At 30.4% G+C, this 24,184-nt stretch overlaps 2 protein-coding genes across 3 annotated transcripts in view; one reads left to right on the forward strand and one right to left on the reverse strand.

Annotated features, from left to right (window-relative positions):
• Positions 1-10,965, reverse strand: part of LOC106678590 (ankyrin repeat domain-containing protein 1) — a 12,345-nt gene extending 1,380 nt beyond the window's left edge. The window contains exons 1-8 of one of the 2 annotated variants that reach the window (XM_014417178.3): positions 10,887-10,965; positions 7,157-7,694; positions 5,544-5,669; positions 5,317-5,427; positions 3,813-3,899; positions 1,901-2,011; positions 1,651-1,707; positions 701-769 (exon numbers count right to left, since the gene is read on the reverse strand). In XM_014417178.3, coding sequence (XP_014272664.1) covers positions 701-769; positions 1,651-1,707; positions 1,901-2,011; positions 3,813-3,899; positions 5,317-5,427; positions 5,544-5,669; positions 7,157-7,690 — 1,095 coding nt within the window. In that variant the 5' untranslated portion in view covers positions 7,691-7,694; positions 10,887-10,965. The remainder of the gene's footprint in view (positions 1-700; positions 770-1,650; positions 1,708-1,900; positions 2,012-3,812; positions 3,900-5,316; positions 5,428-5,543; positions 5,670-7,156; positions 7,695-10,886) is intronic. The other variant, XM_067053002.1, reaches the window with a different exon arrangement.
• A 1,896-nt stretch (positions 10,966-12,861) lies between these two features.
• Positions 12,862-24,184, forward strand: part of Atf6 (bZIP_ATF6 domain-containing protein ATf6) — a 51,300-nt gene continuing 39,977 nt past the window's right edge. Inside the window, exon 1 of the mRNA XM_014417175.2 lies at positions 12,862-13,056. Coding sequence (XP_014272661.1) covers positions 12,969-13,056 — 88 coding nt within the window. The 5' untranslated portion in view covers positions 12,862-12,968. The remainder of the gene's footprint in view (positions 13,057-24,184) is intronic.

The following is a 24,184-nucleotide window of genomic DNA, read 5'->3' on the forward strand; positions in this document are numbered from 1 at the left end:
ACGATTAACTGAAATGGCGTAGACGCTTGAAATAAAAAACTATACGATCTCTATTAATTGAAGTTTAAGAAAATAAAATACAAAATATAATTAATGTTTCAAGCAGCTTGGATATAAAAAAATCAGAAACAGTAATTTTTCCTACCATTTATTTTCTTACATAATAATAAAAAAAAAAAGGAATCAACACAAATAGAAAATGTTTAATAAAGCTGTCTTTTGTAATGATAATAACAATTGGAAAACATTCTGATATTATTGCGGAAATGAAAGAAGCGTAGTTATATTCATAAGTTTTCATTTAAATAGTAAGTAGTTCTTATATTATATTTAATTTTTTTTTTTTGTAAAATTAATAAAATAATTCCGGAAATCACTTTGGTGATAAAGATACAAAAGTTAGCAAGTGGTTTCCTAAAGTATTTTTCTAATTTTATAAAAAAAAAATGATGAAGTAAAATTATGGATTTCAGATATATATAGCCAGTAAGAAACAGAATATTATTGTTATAAGATGTACCCTGAAGATGGAGGACTCTGAAACGTCAATGTAATGTAAATATTTTTTAAAATTAAGAAAAATTTTAGGAAGGAGAAAAAAAAAATCACTAAATATTTATAGGTCCGTTTTAGTTATTCTGAGGGAATAATCTTTTCCAGAATAAATATTACTTTTTCCCTCATTTATAAAATAAAATACCTGTACAACAGGTTGCGATCTAATCATTGGGATGAGATCACCAGTCTTCTTAATATTTTCATGCAATTCCTGCAAATAAAATGATCATGATGTAGAAGAAATCTAAGTTGAAATAATAATAATTAATAGCGCTTATACTATTTAATTTATAAGATCCAAATAAATGATTTTCAAATTATCTGAACTACCTAATTTTTAAGTTACTACTGTTATAATTGAGTCATGAATATAAAATTTCATACTTGATACATTATTGGTCAATTAAAATCAATCAAGCAATTTTCTCCATCATAAACAGATGCATAATTCTGAATATAAGGATATGATGTCTTGACTACAGAATTCATTACAAAAAATACATAAGAAAGGTTGCACTCATATTAAAATAAGCTAAATAAAATAATCATTAATATTGGAAGATGATAGTTGACCGTATGGAGTGGAGTAGGAAAATAGTCCAGGTGGCGGTCAATAAAGGTACCAAAATAGTAGGAGACAACTATTTATTGTTAACCAACGTTTCGCCCCACTTTGCAGGGTTCTCAGACTGAAACTGAGTCATCCATTGTGTTTCAATCTGAGAGCCCTGCCTGCAAAGTGGGGTGAAACGTTGGTTAACAATAAATAGTTTTCTTTTATTATTTTGATACCTTTATTGACCGCCACCCGGTCTATCTTCCAACAAAATAATCATTAATGAATCAAAGCTTAATGAATAAAGGCTGAGTAATAGGAAATTATATCCTTTTATATCAGAGGTCTTACATAAGGTATGAGTTACCATAATTTAAAATAAGTATCATAACAATACTGATTTTAACTTGACATTGTTAGTCAGTTTTTGTATTAGAATGGAGCTTATTTATATGTTTGAAAAATTCAGACAATGTACATGATAAAAAACAAAGATACAACATGACAGATTTATATGTTAAAATAATCAAACCTACTTGCATCTTAGTTCTTCTTTGATGTCTAAAAACCCGTATGAAATCCTCATTTGGCTCCTATAAAACATTTAGAAAATAATAGAAATTTAGATATAAAGATTTTACAATATATATCTCATTCTACAGGGAGAAGTTAATGGATTATTATGTTTAAAATTTACTTTGATAATTAATTGGGGTTAGTAGATCATAATAATATAAAAATAAACACCTTCTTAAGAGGCTGTTGATTAATTACTTAAAAAGTTACCTCAGAGGATCTGTGTGATTCGTGTCTTGTCATAGGTGATACTGTATCTCTTTCTATGGATGTATTTTCCCCTTCAATCACCACAAATCCACCAACCATTGTATCTAATTCCTAAAAACAATTAAATTCCATAAATGGTGGTGGTTTGAGAATTATATGTATTCTTATTCGAAACCACAATTTTTATTATGTGATATGTTTTTATACAAAACTATCAAAGAATATTCTTTGAGAGTTATTGCTCCTTGTGAAAAAAACAGCCTCAAGATGTTTTCCTGCCAGCTATCGATGTATTTTTGTGTTGCAGTCTTAGACCTTTTAAGATGGCATTTCTCTTCCCTATCACTCCTCAGTACTCAGTCCTCCGTTCCTACCACTGCAATGGAACTTCCTTTTAATATTAATTTTTATTAGTAGGGATTGTTTTTAAACATGAAAAAAATAATGAAGTGTTAATAGTTCATTGTAGATTAATATGAGGAGAGGATGGTCACCAAGAAATACACAAATAAACAAAACTTATTTATTTGTGCTGACGTTTTGATCTGAATTTCAGGCCTTCATTAGGGCTGATAAAAACAAAAAAACAAGATAACAACTATAACTCAGAGAACATAACAATAAAATAAATAAATAAAAAGAATTTTTAATTATGAAGAAGATGGTCAGGGGTGTGGTAGAAAAAACAAAAAAAATAGTTAACAACTATTTATTTGCAGAAGTTTTGCCCCACTTTGTAGAACTTCAGCAGGGCTATAAAGATACAAAAACAACTAAAAATATTTCAAAATTGTAGGATAATAAGATACAAAAAGGCAAATTAAGGTAAGGAAAAGAAGGAATAAAATAATATTAATATAAAATAGACAATGATAAGAATATATATAAAAACTATTAGGTTAAAAATGAACTAGAGACATAATAACACGTAAAAATAGAAATGTAGATATGAAAAAACAATTTTTAACACAAAAAAAAAAGTAAGTTTAGATTAAATAAAGGTCAAGAAAGAATAAATAAAAATAAAATTAATAATAATAAATGAGTAAAGAAAGATCAGGACCACCCACCTGTTCCAGTTGAGAGCTTTCGAAACAATGACAGAAAATCCTAAGTAAACAGAGTGGGTGGGGGTTGATTGTTAACGGCTTTATTTCATGTCAGTGATGCCCTAATGGAGGCCTGAAATTCAGGTCGAAACGTCAGTACAAATAAATAAGTTTTGTTTATTTGTGTATATTTGCTGACCACATCTGCTTATCCTCATGAAAAAAATAATTTCCTTGAATAACAATGAAGTAAATATAATTGTTATCTTTCTGACTGCCACTAGTAAGGACATTTTAAGAGGGTTTTTTTTGTAACACATTAAATTACCTATTAAGGAAATAATGTTCAATCTTCAATATTGTTCATTCAACATAATATAACATTGGTAAGTTTTTGCACCATTAAAAACAACTTGTGTTTTGAAATAACTTCCTATATTTGTACAAAAAATAATTGTTTTACATTTACAAACACTTCAGCTGAAAAATTAAAAAACTTGAATTCGCAATAAGACAATTTCTTGTAGTAAGCAAAGTAATTTTATTTAAAAGCCAAAATTAAGTCTACAACCAAACAAGAAATAACTTCTGATTGAATAAGAGCGATTAAAAGGGAAATAGTGCAAACAGAGCTAAACGAACCTAGTGAGGAGATGTGAGTTTTCAGAAATTAGGAATAAATGGAGTAGAAATGGCAAGATTAATTTAGCAACACAACAAAACTTCTTGTATAGCAGTCTGGACATAGCCTCAATAGTTTTAATGGTAACATCTACACGAGTTCCTCACTAAGATAATTAATGCCTTGTTCGAATCGAAGCATATTTTTTAATTATTAATGATAAAAATGAAATTATATATACCTCTGATGAAGGAGAATTTCCGATACCAGCATATTGACTTGCAATACTTGGGATAAAACTTTTTTTAGGAGTCATCATTCTACAAACCTGTGAACAATTTTTTATCTATATGGTATATGTATATGTATATATATATATATTACTATATATATTACATTATAAAAAATATAAATGCACAAATATATTTTCTATTAATTATTTTTCATGATTGTAGTGATTTTATTATATATAATAATTGTTATATTTATAATAATTATTTATGTTTAAATAAATAAAATTGTATCCATTTTAGTCTCAAAACATTTTTTATTCCTTTATACAAGTGATAAATTTTAACAAAGAAGATTGACTATGATAAATAATTTTAATTTTTACTTTAATCTGAACAATTGACAAATTAGGATAATTTGTGGATTGATATAAATGACCTAGGTAGAATAGCCTGCTCAAAGTTGTTTTTTAAATGTTTTGGTTCTGAAATTGTATTAAGATTGGCCTTGAGGATGGCCGAATTGGCCGAAACGTTAGACTAATAAAGGGATAAAAAATGATTTGGGACTAACATGGATACAATTTTATTTATTTAACCAACAGTAACCGGTCTCAAGAAAGTATTAAAATTATAAATAATTATTTATATTATAAATGTATTTATATTAGAAATTTATTTATTATAATTATTTATATTTTCATCATATTTGTTATATTATAATTAGTATATTTATTATAATTATACTAATGAATATCAAACCCTTCACATTTCTTCTTTAAACATTTCTTTTATCAAATGTTTTGTGCTCAAATTCAACATCTACAATAATAGAGAATTCATATAATACATTTTAAAATTTGTTAGCTTACAAAATTAGTATTAAGTATATAATATCAGAAGTTTTGAAAAATGATAATATTTTATCAACATAACTATAAGGAAGGTACAGTAAAAAAAATCTCAAATAGTAGCGACCACCAGAGGGATGTGACAGTGGGTTGGGGCTCAGATCTTAGTGTGCTCGGTTTGAAACGTTGTGCATTCGATTCCCACCTGTGGCAGTTAACATTAATTTTTCGGCGATCCTAAGGAATGAATCTTGATAATCCCACCTTCGTTAGTACACAATGGCAACTCAGATAGCCGCCAGAGGTTGGCAAAAAGGACCACTAGGCCCACTTGCCGGACTTGTTCCTCCCCACCAAATACTAGTACCAGTACCAGAACCAGTACCGACCGCCAGATTTTTACCCCATTGAGGGCACCAAATTTATGAGGCTGGGTGGACCCCAGGAGGGTTCCAGAACCCACAGGGTTGACACACAGCTACAGTGTAACAGAAAACAATTTTCTGCCCAGCCAGATTCAAACCCGGGTTCTTGGAGTTAGTAGCATCGGGCCATATCACGGTGCCACTATCCCCATGCTAGAAGATAGATTAAATAATTAATCTTTAATATTGTAAAGACATTTGAGGAAAATTCTATGGTTTATCGAAATAAATCAAATTACATCAGTTGAAGAAGAAGCACCGTTTTCTAAATTATTCCCCTCAAACACAGTGTCACCCGCAGCAGCTTCAGAGCTCTGCTTGACGCTAGCTGATTCTTCATTCCTTCCTACCTAGAATAGTACTTAATTTCAGTTCCAAAAATAATTTTAATATGAAAAATTTGTATTTATAAAGTGTTAAAAAAATTTATAATTGGGAAAAAGGTTTTTTTTTTCTAAAATCTCACATTTTCCTCTGTTGTGACTTCTCTCTCCAAACTGATTTCTATTGATGAAGCAACACTGGTATCATCATTGGCAGTTGTTATTCCTGAATTTTGAATATCATGATTTGAAACCGACTGCAGTGCGGACTGAAACACCAAAAGATTCAAAACAAAAACTACTATAATAAATATTATTAGATAACAACCCTAGACATATAATATACATTTTTTCAATATGTTACTAATGTTAAGTGAAAAAAATAATTGTCTATAACAGGAGGTTATAGCTCATTCAAAAAATAGTTCATATTGGAAGATAGAAGGACATAGTGCTGGAGGATATGCGGCGAGCGGGCATCTGTGTGATTGAGGACAGGAACCTACGTTAAAGCAAAGATCACTTTGGTCTTAAGTGTCAGAAGAAGAAAAAGCAAAGACCCACTTTCTGAATTAAAAAAGTTGGAGAAGTTATGTTAAGCTGCACTTTAATTGACCTGATGATCAATGCTATCCATTAAACATCAAAGAATACTATTCTTAAAATATCAAGGACATTAAATCCTAATCAAAAAATCTTTTGAACATATTCATGACTATCTTAAGACCTATGCAGGAAGATAAGATCTTCAAACTAGCGCCTATCTCATTGATCAACACATCAATAAACGAATACAATGTCAGGCATTCATTGAAATGTGCTACCAGTTTTCAATGCTGTAGTCATAGTTTTCTACTCCTGAAGAACGCAACAGTTTTTTTGGCATAGAGAGGGTTAAATCCATCTGTAGTTTATGTCAAGAGAAGAAACAATAAACTCAATGGTCTATTGAAACTCTTCAACAACTATGAGAAGATATTCCGAACAAGAGAAATAAAACGTTATCTGAAAAGCCCTCATTCTTGATCTCATTTATCACATTGATTCAACTACTCAAACATCATATAAAGAAAATAATTAATTAAAGATCTCAAAGAGGCTGAGACATTTATTTGGTATAGTAATTAGTGATAGAAGAATAATATCGGTATGGTTATATTTTTAAAATTTATTAATCAATAAAGTTGTGTGTTGATATCTTTGTGTTTTATTTAATTAAGTCGATTAATTCTTTAATTTCTGGAAAACAATTATATTTTTTTAATTCATTATATTATTCATAATTTTCTGTTTCAATATTTTTTGATACTCAATTATTAGTGTTTATAAAGATTGTTTCATTGCAAATAAAAAAAACCAAACAAAAAATTAAGTATTTTTATATAAATATTTTTTAGAAAACAATAATACAATGTTTAAATAAATTAAAACTTATTAAAAAGATAAGAAAAAACATATGATAAGATAATTTTTAGATAAAAATAAAGTTTAAAATGTTAAGATATTGATGATAAAAATAAGTGTGGAAAAAATATGATTTTAGAAAAAAAAAAATAATCTGGATTTATACTGAAAACTGATATATTATCTTTCTTTTTTATTTTAAAATTTCTAAAAGAATTTGATGAATTTTATGTTTATATTATATTGTATTACACGTTTGCTTATTATTATTTTTTGGATTGTAAGGAACAGGATTGGTTGAGAAACTAAAATTCCATAAAGTATGATTTAATATAATTAAAAAAGAAATTACCATACTCGCTGAAATTTCATCTATTTCAGTTTGCTGGCCTCTGGATACTGGGGTGTGTAACTCCATCAAGAGATTTATTGTATCAATGTCTCCTGACTTTCTGCAATGCTCAAATACATGATACTTTGTCGTAAGTGTAGCTAACAGTCGAAGAATATGTTCAGGAATATTCAAACATCCTGTGTGAGCCAATTGCGCTGCCAGAGATAATGCTTTCACAACTTGCAATTCATCAAATATGAACTCATCTCTAAGCCAAACAGAGATGAAAGGTGATTTTAAATTATCAATGATAGGAAGTTGGAGGAGAATTGCACAAAATGGCACATCTCCAGTCTGTAAACTGTGGAGGAGAGCAAGAAGGATGCATTGGGCTGAAGTCAACTCAGCATTTGTTACATAAGAATTTTGTACAGACGCACATATAGTTTGGCACATTGCATTTGTTAACTTCGAAGAAATATAATCAAAAAGCATCTTTGCAATTCTGAGCTCTCCAATACTTGGGACCCCAAATTTTATAGTAGCTTCCATTTTTCTGAAAAACAATAATTAAAATATCTATTAAATTATAACTTATTTATAGTGCATGAAGGATAAAAAAAAAGCTAAAACCAACTAGTTTATTAACTATGATAGAACAGTGAAGTTAAATTGGTTGATCAAAGACTTAAGTCCATCCAAGTTTATCTAAATAAAATCTCAAATGACTACAACTTAACAAAGAAAATTCAACTGTAATTTTTCCTCTTTTTTCAAAAAATGTTTGTTAGTGGTTTACTTATTGTATATGTTGATAACATGTAAGTTCTAAAGTAGGTAATTTTTAATGTTTTAATTGTTTGTAATTCTTGAAAGTTTGAAGATATAGGAAATGTGGCATCTAGTGGGGAAACAAATGAGCATAGGAAGTGAGGGAAGATTAATTCCTTTGAGAGAAATAGAATTTTTTTTTTCAAACCATACTGGACTTTGAAGTTATTAAGAACGAAAATATTCTAATATTTTCTATAAATTTATTTATCAGATGTAGGAGTACATCAAAGTTATAAGTTGTTAACTTAACAAGCAGCCTCCTCGATGATATATCAAACAGTTTATCTTTAATTATACCCTCTTTTATAATTATTTATTGATATGAGATGCTTAATAACTCGTGGATACAAACTTACACTTCATATTTCCAATAGATATTTATAAAAATAAACATTTTTTTAAAACTATGTTTCTACAATTTTAATAGGTTACCTTTGAAATCACAATAGTAGGTTCAGAATTGTAAATAATAAATACGACAGGGTCTAGCTACTGCTTTCCAGCGACAGGTGGGTCTTTTGACCATATAGCATTATTTATCTACTATTTACAAGAAAGAAAATATACATATCATCCATTAAATATATTATACATTTATCAACATACTTATTTATATAGAAATGGATTATGTATCATATTGGGTCGAGTTGAAAGAGAATTTTCATAAGAGTTTTTGAAAACAGCAAACCATTAAATGTCTGATGATAAATAATTTTATCTATTAGTAAATTGTATATATGAAGAAATGAGAGAATAGTGATTTATTAAATTGATAAACATATAATCTTATAAAAATATTACAAGGAAATAAAAATAGTAGACATACTGGAAGATCGTTGATTGATCGTGTGTAATAACAAAAAGAAGATGTTCAAAGAAAAAAACTTAAATAGTCATAAAACTATTTAATGTGAGCCAACTTTACACATTAAGGTTCAATTATAGAAATTATTGTAATTTCTTAGTTAAATTTTATTTTAATTATCCATTTTGATAACTTTGTTACCTTATTTAAGTAATTGTATATTTTTTAGCCCTGATGAAGGCCTGCAATGTGGGGTGAAACTTTGCCTCACATTAAATAATTTTATGACTATTTGAGTTTTTTCTTTGACCGCACCCAGACCATCTTCCTTTTAGAAATAATATACATTTGGCTTGAGGTACAATATGATTTATGATTTTATTGCCCAACTTTTCTTTAAATGTTCAAGAAACAAACAACTATGAAATATAATTTTGGTGATAATTTAATAGTATCCATTCATATCATAATGAATGAATAAATTTAAATGAATATTGTTAAAATGTTTCTCAACAAACCTATGTTTTTTATTTTGGCCTAAATATTGTTGAGAACACCAAATTTTCATGCATATGTTTAATTAAGTCCTAATAGCTTCCCAATTTTAGGAGCTATTAATTCCTAATAGCTTAGATCAAAGAGGGATGCAAAGAAGTGTTCTTGAATAAATTTACTATAACTCTGAACTTATTTTATGAAGATTTTGGATTTCATACCAGGGGGATATGAAGTTACAGTCAGGTTACTCTAAACAACAGTTTTGGTCTTATTTTAGTGAAGAGATATAAGGTTCATAAGTAATCTAAAATAACATATTTTCTTAAATAGTAAAGAATAATATTAATACTTATGTAAAAGTATGTTGAAGCTTTTGATGGATCCTGGTATAGAATTCTCAATCTATATTAACCCTTAACTGTTCAAGATGAGTCATTTTGGCATGACTTAATTAGCAGCAGAGGTGGGCAAAAATTAGCTACAGTTGAAATTAATAGCTAAAATTGCTATGGATACAACCCTTATTCATGAATGAACCATTGATAATAAATATCATATACATGACAACTTTAGCTATTAGTTTCAACTATAGCTAATTTTTGCCCAACTTTGATTAACAGCATGTCCTTAGATTAGCAGTTAAGAGTTCAAAGATACCGTAAAATCAGTACTGTTTCTTTTTTAGTGATTTACCATTGAGTGTACGGTTTCCTTATAAGCAGAATGTAAATTATGTTTTTATGTGTTTACCATACTTTAGCAAAAGAAAAAGGTAAGAATTTAGCAAAAAGAATAATTATTAAAAGTACTTTTTTGAAAACTGATGAAATCGGACTTAGTCCATATGTTAACTGAGAATTTCAATTAACTATGCCCAAAACAGGTCTTTTGATGGATTATTTACATTAGAGTAGTTTTAATTGGATTACAGCTGTTTACTCCTGCTGGAGATAAGAGATAAGAAGACTATCGATGAGTCCTTAAATTATGCCAAGAGGTCTTACCAAGAAAAGAAGCATGTCAATAAAGGCTAAACCTACTTTATGTTTGATAGGGCAAGTGTATTTTTGATGGAATTAATAAATTGAATTTACTCAAGGTATTAAAATGAAAAAATCATTAACATTGTCATAGTTTTAGGGTGATTTTGATTTTGGGAATTAAAAAGACCTGCATCACACTTATACAAAACATTTCTTAACTAAGTATATGTCAGTTCAAATCGAACTTATAGGACATTTGGTTGTTTCATTGCGTAATACAATAACAGTTAAGTTATATCAATCAAATATTTTAATAATCAACAATTGGCAATAGAGAAATATCATGCTGATACAAAACAATGACAGGTTGAAATTGGTTTAAATAAAAAACGATTTTGGGTTTGATTATAAAAATCTATTTTTATTATTAACATAAATACTATTAAAGATTAAACAATACCTATCAACAAGAAAGAAATTACCATAAATTACTAAATTAAAGGTTTATTTATTGAATGCTGTAACCTAATTTAATATTCCAAAGTATAAGTTAAAAAAAAGATTTACAAATTAACGACAATGATTACATGCAAACAATTAACGTTGAACATGTAAGCATCCATAATACCTGCTGGATTTAATTTAGGGGTACAGCTAATAAAATCGATAAAGACAGAACAAATGCAGAAAGATGGCGGAAGACAGTGCAATGCTAGCTGAATTATCATGTGAAAAAATATTCTAGTGAACGGAACATATATTTAATTCTCTGTCCATAAATATTCAGGAGAATATTATAAATCAGAAAATTTTCAAAAACTGTTTATATGTCATGGCAAAATGTTTTTCATGTGCGCTCAAGATGCTTGTTTTGCGCCGCAGTTTAAATGACGCTGATTTGCAAAGATGTTCCTTGTACGTTATGCAGTTTCGATCACAAAGTTTAGTATTGTAAAATACAGCGTATAAAATAAAATATGTGATTTTTCTTTGTCCGACATATTCGGGGCTGATTACTTTGCAACGATAGATAAGCAAGTTTTCATTTTTTCCCCTCATCTCTTGTAAGCAGTGGCGTTGTTACAATATTTTTTTAGGAGGAGCGAAATCTCAAATTTCCTAACAATTTTAACAGGTTTCCCCAACTATATTAAACTGTTTAAATTTTGAAAACTCCTTTGGATATGAACTTTTGCACTTACTTGCTGTGAATGAAGGACGCCCTCGTGCAGAATTCCCTGGTATGCCTGTTACAGCATATTTTGACGTCATATTCTGTAAATAAAATGATTTTTTCGAAAATGGTTATGTAGCAAATGTAGAACGAAGACTGAGTTTTATTTTTATCATTTTATTGTTGTTAATCCTATTGCCTATCTATTGAAAGATGAAGGATTCATTTGTTTTGGCTGGAACTGAAGTTAAACACCTTCGAATTCCTCCCGAATCCAATCCTTGCAGTCCAAAATCCTTCGTAAAATCCTCAATGCTCCTTTCTTTGTCACAAATCAAGTCATCCATCAGGACCTCAATGTCCTATATGTTGCCGATTTGGCCAGAACTAGATACCAATCCTTCCATGATAAACTTCCCAACCACCCAAACCAACTCGTTTCTAGCCTGGCTTCTCCTTCATTATCTAATAATCCTCCTAGGCATCTGAAAAGAACATGAACTCGAGATCTTCTCCTCTAGAAATGTTATTGGAGTTCTATCAATGGGAAGATTCTCCACATGTTTGTATCATGTCCCTATATCATCTACAGCAAATTTACTTGTTGTTTTTATTTTTATACAGTTGTAAATAACAATAAGTAAATTATTTAAAAAAAATTAATTGCTCATAAAATCTAGTTTTCAAGGGCCATTTATAACATAGAAACAATGAACGGTGATTTTTAAGTTGACTATTAATGAATGATTTTCATTTTTTTTTCTCTTTAGTTACTTATTACAACATTAATTGTTAAGTTGCCATATATTTCTGAAGGATCCATATTCCATAAGGATCTTGTTTTAAATATTAATATTAATATTCTAAATATAATATTAATATTTAATATTTTGTTTTGAGGCAGATTTGTTTAGTAGTTATAAGACCACGTAGTTATAGATCAAATGGATATTTTCTATCCATATTAATAAATATCGATACGTTAAATGTAATATTAACATTTTAAATATTAATTAACTATTTAGATATACTCAATTTAAATATTTTTGAGTAAAATAATTCCAAATGCTATTAAGATAGTGGAAAACTGGAGAAACACAATCTTTTTCGGTCTTTAACTTCATTCTATAGTAAGATATTTAATTTTTATTAGCCCATTCATCTTCATTAGTTTGTTATCCTTATAATTCCCGTAAGTACACGGTTAAGGTTTAGGTTTGCAGTATTAAAAACCAATTTCTCTTTTATTCTGATAATCAGTTTAAATGAGAAAATTAGTAACCCTAATGAAAGATTCACTTATTGTTTTTCTTTTATACCGAGGGTTAATCCGGAGTGCCGGTATAGCGTAGTACTGTATTCATAAATAGGTGCGGATGGGAGAGTGGGGAGGTTCTGTGACTCCAACCTTTGAGATAGCTGACAGTTCCACATGGCCTCAGCAGCCACCGTTATCGCCAACTGCCTACTTTGCCGGCACTTCGATAGTTCCAGTAAAGAGGAAACGGACTGAATGTTCTGTGACAATTTTATTTTATGTCAGTGAAAATGATCCAAGGTGACTGTGTTCTGGATTTAAGCCAGGAATTGCTCTTCGCTTTGTCGGACACGTCTGCGAAAGATGGTAAGTTGCATTTTTAACAATTATATTCTATGAAATGAATGCTTACATGATTAAATTAATCCGATTTTTCTTCATTGCTGACGAAGGTAATGGAGAAGGTTCGTGAGAAGTATTCGTGCAGGAAATGAAAAAAATCCTTAAAATCGAAAAAATGTTCATACATTTTAGACATGAAGGACCAAATTTGGTTGTGGAAAAAATTTGTGTTTTTACATCCCATTTTTTTTTACACCCCTAATAGTCATTTTTGTGCTGGGGGTTATCTACAAGTAACCAACATATTTTAACTATAGTGGGAGAGTCATGTTTTCATTTCACGGGGCCGCCTCGAAATGAAAGTCATTTACCAGGCCAGATTCGAACCAGTGCCGTTGGCGATTGGAGGTTGATAAGTTGACGCCTCAACTCCCTCGGCTATAAAAGGCCATTATGTTCGGACATAACTGATGACGGACTACCATATTTTAAAGGTACTGGATCAAACTAGACTATAGAAATGCGTCTCGTGTGAAAGATATCTTCCAGGTACAAATGCCGGCAGAAAACCGGCCGTTTTTATTCATCCGGAAAAATTCTTTGAAAATGGAAGGCTAAAGTTTTGGTTTGAATGGTAATTTTTTAACTTACTCGATCACTTACAAAATTTTTGGATAAAGTAAGTATTATATAATTACTTGCAAATTAATTTTATTTGCAATATGTATAACAATATTAAAAATCATTCAACTCCTAAAAAAAAGCTTCTTAGAGAACCGAAAATATTTTGTATAACTTGCATCACAATACCGGAGAAATTTACTATCTTGATGAATTATAACCCAGAAAAAAATAAAATAAATTAACTAAAACTGCTTATTTTGCATTATTGGTGCTGGTTCAGTTTTGGAAATTCTCATTTTAGAGTCTTATTATTTCCTTACACACTTATTTATCAACTTAAGAAAAATATATAATTCTTTTTTGGTTACTGGTTTTGCTTAATTGAATTTTCTTTAATTTCCTACCTATCATCTATCTATTGGTTTAATTTTTTCTTTCTTTTTGCCAATTATTCAACGGTCTTTGGTGTCTGGTGAATCGTGTTCACTAGATAAGAACGTTAACATTAACGTGTATTTAATTTTAATCCAAACATCTACGCTTTTTATTCTTAGAGATAATCTTTTTTTCAATTTGGATCTGAATTCAGTCCGTGAGCTAGCAATTTTCAAATGACATATTCAGCAACATAATTTTTAAACTAGTAAAAACAAAATGGCAGTTTCTCAGGGTGACTTTGGGGTGTGCATTTTTTAAAAATTGACACAAATTCCCTCATAAGCAGCTAGTAAAATTTTCCGACATACGAAAATTTGAAAATTAATTAAGCATCCGAGATATGAGATGGATAAAACGCGAAATTTTCGGAAAAATTTGTAGCACCCTAGGATTTACCATTTACCATTTAAATATTAGAATTTACCATAAAACCTCAAATTAAAGGTAATTCAACTTACTATAAAGTAATTTATCACAGGTATCTTCGTAGGGGTAGTAGTTTTTATGATATTCGCATATAATTATAAATTTTGCACATGAAATTTTGTCCGAACATGTATAAATCAATTTATTTTAGCCAATATCATGAAAACTACTATTCCTATGAAGGTAAATGTAAAGGTAAACGTATGTCATCAACATTTTATCCGAACAACTAGAAATTAACATTTTGTAAATTTATTTTGTCAAATATCATAAAAATTACTGTTCCTACAAAGATAAAAGTTATAAACCACTTTATAATGAATTTAAGAAGCTTTAATTTGAGTGCTAATTGAGATCTGTACGTCGAATGGTTCTTGAGATATATGTTTTCATAAATCAAACTTATTGTCCGAACAACTATAAATCAATTTATTTTAGCCAATATCATGAAAACTACTATTCCTATGAAGGTAAAGGTCATAAACTACTTTATAGTACGTTAAATCAGCTTTAATTTGATTGCTAATAGACATCTGTACGTCTTATGGTTTTTGAGATTAGATTTCTCAAAATAAATTCAATAACTATTGATTTTTCAGTGCATTTTTTATGAAATGTTGCTTTTTAAAAAGCTACATCTCGGGAACTATTGGACGTATATAGCTTTATTATGATTCATATTTTAGCAAATTTACTCTATTTTAAATTATGTTCTTTTACGTTTTCCAGTTTTGTTAGTAGTTGTGAAGATATAGAGCTCGGAATGAAAAATTATTTTCTTCAACGATTTGAAACATCCACCATTTTTATTCCCCCTACCAATGCTTGGTAGACATCAATTTAGACTAGTAATTATACATAGTTTTCATTAAAGTAATTAAAAATTGGCTGAAATAACTGCATTTTTCTCCTGTTGGGCTCTTTTAGTCATAAGAGCACTATGAATACATCCATAGCAATCAATTTATAGAATCACTGGATGAAGAGGAAATCTTGGATTGACTAGCCATCCCCAAAAATAATAAGGCAACAGGTGCCAGCGAATTGGCTGCAGAATTATTTAAGTATTGAGGAAATGAACTTGAAAAATTCAACTGGCTGTGTAATATCGATGGCTCACTTCACAGTGTGCCCAAGTACATTTCCACCAGTGCTACCAATACGGGTTTGTTTGTTTTTGTTTAGTGACGCCAAACTTCATTGGTCATCAATGCCATTTATATTTTATTTAATTTTGCTTATATTTGTTTAATTTTTTTTAAGTTTGATTATTATTTTTTTTTTCTTCCGTTCAATGTTATATTTTTGTCAGAAAATGTTTTGATTTTAAAAATTGAATTACTAATTGTATCATCGTCTCCGAGGGTTTTTGAGATATCTTGGTTTAATCCTAAGCTATTGAGGTGTGGTGTGAAATATGGGCATTGATGGAAAATATTGCTTATTGTCAAATTGTTGTTGCAATACTGGCAGTTCGGAGGCGTTTCTTTTAAAATAAGATAGGAGTGGGTGAGCCTCGTGTGACCTATTCTCAGCCTGGTCAGTATAACCTCCTCTCTACGGCATTTTCGACTGGAGGTACCAATACGGGTATTTTTCACCTTAGGCAATTGGTTTTGATATGGGCGTAGGCAGAGAGGAGCAGGGGGAGGCGGCGCCCCCTTGTATTTTGGGACCCAAGGAAAAAAAAATAAGAAAATAGTGAATTTATTTGATAGGTGATTTCTTGGTGGAAACGTGCTTACTAATTAGAGCATTGTTAGCAGTAATATTGTTCAGTTGACATCTCCACGGATCACAAGATCGCAACCGTACCTTTGAAGGGACAAGATTCAATGAGCAAAAAAAAAAAAAAAAATGAAAAATTCAATCAACGCAATTATTCGTCAGATATCTATCTCTAAAAATAATGGGAGGGGGGGACGAATAAAAAAGAACCTTTTTTGGATTCCATTCTTCCTGTTATAACTTACAGTGATGCTTGTTGAAAATAAGTTAAAGAAGGCAACCATCGTAGAAGAGTTGGTTAATATTTTTGCCAGCAATCCCAGAAGATTGATTTTCTCATAGCAAACCAATAATTAAGTTTATGCTCGACTTTCAATTATTTATTGTGATTATAGGTAATAAAAATTTAAAAAGTAATGAATGAATTTTATTATAAGGAATTACTTATGTTTCTTTAACCAGCCATTTTTTCCGAATGGACTGTATATATATGAGCATGAGTGGGGATCAGAGATTTCAGGTTAATTGGATTTATGTTATATGCAGATCGCTCGTGCAGTGTTGCACTAGAATTAACTTGTTTTTTTTAAAGTTAATTCTCAAAGACTTTTTCTATTGCCAACAAGTTATTATTTTTAGTTAGATTTGAGAACATAGGCGTACCTAGTTTGGGGTCCATTATGTATTTATTTTTTGTGCCTGGGAAATTACTTGTACTATTAATGATCACGTCAGGCCCACTTCGACATTACTGTCACGACAGTTTTACTTTATATATCCAACGTGGGTTATTTAGAAGTTTTTACTGTTTCCTATGTATAAAAACTCTTGAATTTATACAAGGTAATTGATTTACGAAATAAATCTACATATTGTTCTAATTTCATCTTTCTATATATAATGAAATATCTTGTTTGAAACAGGTTTCTTTATTAGTTAGAATAAAAATATATGGATATGGTTAAATATAGACTATACGGATAGTCTCACACTTTTTATTTTGTATTAACTCCTACGTTTCGGCCATCCTGGTGATTCTCGGGGATCTATCAGCTAACAATTTCAGTTACATTCCAATCATTACAAATTAATTTAAAAAATATTCTAAACCATAAATTTCCTGTCTTATTTACAATATCACAGCTCACATTGATTATCAAACTGTTGTAGGCTATTATACGTTTGTCATATTTTATCATTAGTTAATGACCTATAAAACATAATTAAATCAGGGAACAATATTTACTAATATATTAATTTTTATTATTATGTGTTAAATTACCTAATATTGTCACAATTTATTTTTTCATAATTATTCGGTTTACAATCTCTATTACACTCTATCGGTACATTGTTATAGTTTATTTAGTTATTTATTCTTATTAGTTTTGTAAAAATCTATCAAAATTAACTATATAGTATTTATCTTACATATAATTCACCTTTCTATTGAGCGAATTATTATTTTTTTTTTTTTTTATTGCAAGCTTTTATTTATTGAAAATATTAAAATATGCCACACATTTGGGCAATGGGTAATAGTTATAATTAGTAATTGTACACTTTCATAAAAAAAAGTGTGTAGAAAATTTTAAAAAAGTAAATAAAATAAAATTACAAATACAAATATAAAATCTCTATATGTATATACAAATAAAAATAAATAAATGAAATAAATACTATCAAACTAAGTAAAATAAATTATATACAGTATTTACAATCTCGACCTAAGGATCCCCGACCCCACTCTATATCCCACGCATGAATGGTAAATAAAGCTCTTCGAGATCCCAGCGCAGCTCTCTCACCGCGTCACTGGTAATGAGCCAGTGGAGGCTGAATAAGTGCGCTAAAGCCGCAATCACTCTACATGAGCGGAGCATCTAGCCATTACCACAACTCCAACTGTCAATTTTATTTTACAAAAGGTCTCTTGGCCACTACCGTTTTAACCTAAAACCTTACCTGGATTGTAAGGATAGGTGGAACTGGATTAGAATTGAAGCAAAGGATTAGAATGGTTATCAAGGTTTGTATTGATTTTTGAGAATTTATTGAGGTGGTATAAGGTCATGGACAAAAGGGATATAAAGGTCATTGTGTAGTGTTCTGTTGGAAACGTAATAGGGTACATTGACTATGGTACTGAGGATTTTGGATTGAAAGAACTGGATGATAAGTTTGATGTTCGAAGGTTAAGCCGTTCCCCAAAGTTCAAGTCCGTTGGTCTAGATAGGTCTGAGGGCAGTCTTATAAATTAGTTTATAGTTTAGTTTGTTTTCTAGTGAGAGATTAGAGGCCCTGCTGAGTAGTTGGTAAAGTTGGCTGAATTGTCTGATTAGATCTTGTCTTTTTGAGTCTAGTATGTTAGTTCCAGGTGAGTCTTTTGTCTAGTATGAATGAGCGAATCATTAGAGAACAATAATAGACTTATGATAACACAGGTTTACGTTAAACCAATCTGTAAATTTCCACCTCAAAAACAATAAACAATTGTCAGTTGATATTGAAAATCTGTTAATAGACACCTAACTGTTACAAATGTGGTACTCATTAGCGATAGCAAATATTATTTATGAGTCTGAATGATAATTACCAAGGTGACGAACAACTCCACTTTTTATTTGTAGGTCATTATGTAAATGAAATTCCGAATAAAAAAGTAATTATACTTAATAGGTAAGTATTATCAGTACATGTGCGGCCATCTTAACCAATCATGTACTTCTCGAATCGATTTGTATTTTCAACTGGCGAATAATGACTCGAATGTCAAATTTAATATCAAAATATTAATTATTGTCCTAATGACTTGAAATTTGGAACTTAAATGGAGAACATATTGTAAAGTGTATTGCATGAAAAATAAAAGGTTGTTAGTTCTGAAGTTAGCTTTTTTTGTATGTATTATCTAATACGCAGTAGAATTGACTAGTGTGTATTCAAGATTTCATTAGTTGGTTAAACTAGTGGCAGTTTCTCAAGGTGACTTTGGCATATACAATTTTCAAAAAATGAACACAATTTAACCCATACATTTTTAGACATTTGAAGATTTGAAAAACACACTAAGTATTAGAGATATGAGCTGGTTAAAATGCAAAGTTTTCGGGATAATTGGTAGCGCTTTTCATTAAACCTACTATTCAAACCTTACATTCTTAAAGATTATTTCACACGAGTAAGGATTTTCTATAGTCCAGTTCCTGCAACTTTTAAACATGGTAGTCCTTTAGCTACCGCCATGAAGGCGCTCAATTTACCGAAATAACCGCATAAGCAGCATGCGAAATATATATATATGATTATCTTGTTCTGATTCAGCAAATACTTCACAAGACAAAAATATTTGTGATGATTTGACCCCTCTAGATAAAAATATAATCAATTTTTCAGTCTAGTTCAACTAGGTTTTTTTGCTGCATTAAATCCAGTCGTAACAAAAGTTTCAGGTATGTCCTCGGGAAAGTCCTCGAAGCTAATTCTAATAAATTCCCGTCGATTTCGGTAGCCGAAAGGCTAGGGAAGGAGGAAGGAGACTCTAAAAAGTCCTCTTTTTTTGAGTTTTTGGCGCATATCTCGGAAACGGTGACTGAAAAAAAATTACAAAATTTTCGGAAAAAATGGTAGCACCTCAGGTTATCCGTCAAAACTTGCCATATAAACCTTAAAAGGCTTCTATTACCAAAGGATTTGCTTGGACCGATAAACAGCCAGTTTCCTGCCGAGAGGTTGGGTCCAGAAGATCTCTTTCATACGAGACGGATTTCTACCGTCCGATTCGCTCCAGTGTCTTTTAAACCAAGCAGCCTTTTAGTTGTCGTATTTTTAAAAAACATTTATAACCGCAGCTTACAGACGGCACCCTTTGGATATAATTTTTGAATGGAAGCCGCTTTATTGGCTTGTCTTATGTTCCTAAATTCCCAAAAATATATATATAAAATGGTCATTCCTTCCTGTTTGAAGAATTGCGGGAATTAGATGTAGATATTAATCAAATCGCTTAAACTTAAACACATTTAATTAGGAAAGAAGGAAATCAACAGTCGGAGTAGTGACAAATGCTCGAAAAAATAGTTAAAATTTGTAACAGCCCTCTTCTCTGTTAACTTATATTTTTGATCCGAAGAAATATTTTTCTAAAAATCTTAAAAAAAAAAAAAAATAACATCGAAATTCTTTTTGAAAATTTTATATTTTTAAGTTTACTGTTTTACGTGACTCCTAGGTATTTTACAAATTCGGTAAAAAGGAAAGGAGTATCATTCAAAATTATGTTCAAGGGAAGTGTTGGTCGTCGTTTTGTGAAAGTTATGACTTCTTTTTTTCGATGTTTAGGTGTAACCCCCCACTTTTCATAGAAAACTACCAGACCCGACAATGCTTCACTATTGCTATATTAAAGGGCGTATATACATTAATTAAACACTATTTGTGAAACTTTGTTATCAATTAATATGCTGATGAAGTTATAAGACGAAAACTATAGTAACATAAATAGTAAGAGCTAACTTTCCTGTTTACTCAATTAATTTTTTTTATATTCTTCCTGGGAAAATAATCGGATGAACGGTAAGGCAGTGCATAATGTACGAACAAACAAAATTGCTTTTTATATATTATATTTTTGTGTGAGTTAGTTCGTATAAGAGATCGTAAATAATTTTGTGATTTCCTGAATATTGTTCTCTTTTTTCTTTCGTTTGTATATTTTATGAAATATAAGACGTGGTCTGTTGCCTACTACTGGCATACATTGTTGTGTAGACACGTCCTGATGGATTGCTTCGAGCCATCTTAACATCCTTGGTTTCATATCATGAGATATTGACTGACCAATCTCTGAGGGCAGTTCACCGTTAGTTCTTCTCATCCATGTGTTAAGGCTCTGATCCTAGATCGCTCTTGTAATTGTACAGAGGATTTTTCTTTCAAATCTCTGGATTCTGCTTTCTGGGGTACTTGTTAGAGCCCAGGTCTGGTAGCCGTATATCAGAGCAAGCTTTATCATAGCAATGTACACCTTTAGCTTCAGATTTTTCGGGATTTCAGTATTCTTGACATTGAGAAGAAAGATCTGTTCGCGTTTGTAATGCGATGTTTATTATTTTTTTTGTGGGTCTTGAGGATCAGTCAATAATACAACTTTGTTTTGGCGACGTTTCGCAACTTACTTTCTTCAAATAATTGCTATAAGACTACAAGTACATAGTGTAATTTCTGATTAACAAATATTACATTTAAAATATTGTTTAATAAAAATATTACTTACAATTTTACAATGCAGTGTGTTCTAAATTGTGATCATACTATCTTCAGGTTTAGGCAAGAACTGAATAGGTTTTTAAATGAAGGTAAAGTTTGTTTAGATTTTCCCTCATGTAACCGTTGTTTTTTTTTACAGCAGGTAGTCAGTCTGTTATTTGTATTTTGTCTTTTATTTTTTTTTTTACTTTATTTAGTTTATTCACAACTGTAAAAGCATTTTTACCACCAGCGAATGAGACGTAGAGAGAGAAAAAAAAATGTCATGAAGGCTTAGGTCATCCAATGATGCCTCTCCATTAAAATAGAAATTTAAAAATCAATTTAAGAGGTCCCTATTCCAGCTCCTTCGTAAACGCCGTCTCGTATATGGTAAGTCTCGTGTTGATAGTCCTTGAATTAGAGGGTTAGTGTGTGTTGGAAGTGCGTCGTGAAACCGTTTATATAATGATTTAATGGTTGTTTGTTCGTAGGCAGTTCGTAAGTCTTTGTGTAAGTCCTTGTTGTAGTACTGATGTAGGGGGGAGCGCTTCTGACCAGTATTAGTAATTTTGATTGAAATTGTTGCAGTTTCAGTAAGTTAGTTTTTTTGGCATATCCGTAAATTTGTGCACCGTAAGTCCAAATTGGTCTGAGAAGGTAAGTATAAATCTTTAGTTTTCCTGAAAGTGGTAATTTTGATCGGGCATTTTAAAGATGAAATAATAATTTAAGTCGGAAATTTAGCTTTTCTTTTGTTATTTTTAAGTGGGAGGTCTATGTAAGTCGTTTGTCCAATCTCAATCTAATGTATTTTACTGTGTCTGTCCGGGTTAAACTTCCTTCGTTTAGAAAAACAGGACATAGACCACGACGGAGGGTAAAAGTTATTTGCACCGATTTCTCAATGTTTATTCCTGTTTTCCATTTGATACACCATTCATGGATGTGAGCTGGGTGTATTTGTAATTGTTCTGAGTCTTGTGCTGGGTCGCCATGCTTGGTTAATATGGCTGTGTCGTCGGCATATGTGGCCGTGAGAGTGTGCTCCATTGTGGGTAAATCGGAGGTATACAAAGTGTATAATAATGGCGCTAGTATAGATCCCTGCGGAACTCCAGCTTCTGCTGCGAAACATGAGGATAGTGATGAGCCCTTCTATTTTGTGTTGTTAATTGTGTCTTATGTATTTATTAGGTTAGAATAACATAAATTTGAATTTTGTACATCCGATTATTTATTGATAGCTCGATTCTTAAGTTTTTCTATAGTAAAAATTTCTTTTAAATTTCGCTTGAAGTTTTTTTTTTCGATGTGTGGTTTTTGGTGCATCAAATTTAAATGTATGTCCTGTTTGTCTAAAATGTGTAGTGAGAGCTGTTTAGTTTAGTTTGTTGGAGTTGTTTGTTATAGAGGTACAGCTATATTTGTGTTGATATGCCCATCTTTGAAAATACTGAAGTTACAAAATAGGATTTCCCGCAGTTCTGTTCACAGGAAATTTCGTAAATTATAATAGATCATAGCTCTATTTTGCCCTTGTCTTTCGTAATGGTGTAAAGTTAAGATAAAGTGGCCGTGTTTCTGTATGTGATTGCGTAATTGTTTTTGTTTTTGTTATTGTTTAGAGTTTTTAATATTCTATCTGAAAGTGTGGGTATATAAGGGATAGTATAGTATCTTTTGCCGTCGGTTTCATTGAGTTGTGGTTGTGTCAATGTTTGTGTTTGCTTCAGTAATTGACAGATTAGTTCATGTGAGTATCTATTTGATAGGAGGAGATTTATAACTTTATTTTCTGTTGTTTTTTGGTATGTAGGGATGTTAGTTTTCGCGCCCTGTCAATTAAATTTTTAGCTATGTTAATGTTGAATTCTTTTGGACATTAGCTGGTATAGTGTATATATCTTCTTGTCTAAACTTGATGATAGTATGATAAAAATGTATCTCCACTACGGTGGAGAATCGTAAGTAATGTTTTTATTATTCAATGATTGCACTGTGTACTTGTAGTTTTATAGTAATTATTTTAAGAGAGTATTTGTTATAAAAAAACTGTTTTTCTCATTATAGGGTATGACTATGCAACAGCATTTATACCTACAACAGTGAAGAGAAGAGTTATCAATATATGTATATATTTGTTTTGTAACAGTGGTCTTTAGTTCATTTTCATGAGCAGAATCATAATACTTTCCCTCTTACGTACAATATTATCATAAGTAAGCTTGGAATAATATCCCCAGTTCTGCTCTGCTTCTGTAAAAATCACTGCGTCTGTCCTAAGCTCGCACTGTATGGGCAATCTAATTTTTAAAATATACACATAATAATAATAATCAACTAAAACGTTTTTAGGGATACTTTACATGGAGAGAGAACTTTAGAGCTATTCATTATTCTATTCTCGAACCGGAACTCAGTGAGCTGTCTACGCAACTTAGCGTGATAAAAGTCAATGGAGATGATTTAATTGTTTTGTTTTTTAAAATTAAAATTATGTTAATTAAAAGATGAATTTCGAAAAATACTCTTCTTTATTGGTTAAATATTTATTCTGAGGAAAAGATGTTGGAGGTGCGGTCAGAAAATAACAAATAAATTAAAAGATACTTATTTAATAGTGCCAACGTTTCGGTCAGAATTTCCAGCCTTTATCAGGACTAAGAACAAAGGACAAGATAATAAT

Source organism: Halyomorpha halys, unplaced genomic scaffold (genome assembly GCF_000696795.3).
Source record: "Halyomorpha halys isolate HHAL.00 unplaced genomic scaffold, Hhal_1.1 Scaffold147.1, whole genome shotgun sequence".
NCBI lineage: Eukaryota > Metazoa > Arthropoda > Insecta > Hemiptera > Pentatomidae > Halyomorpha > Halyomorpha halys.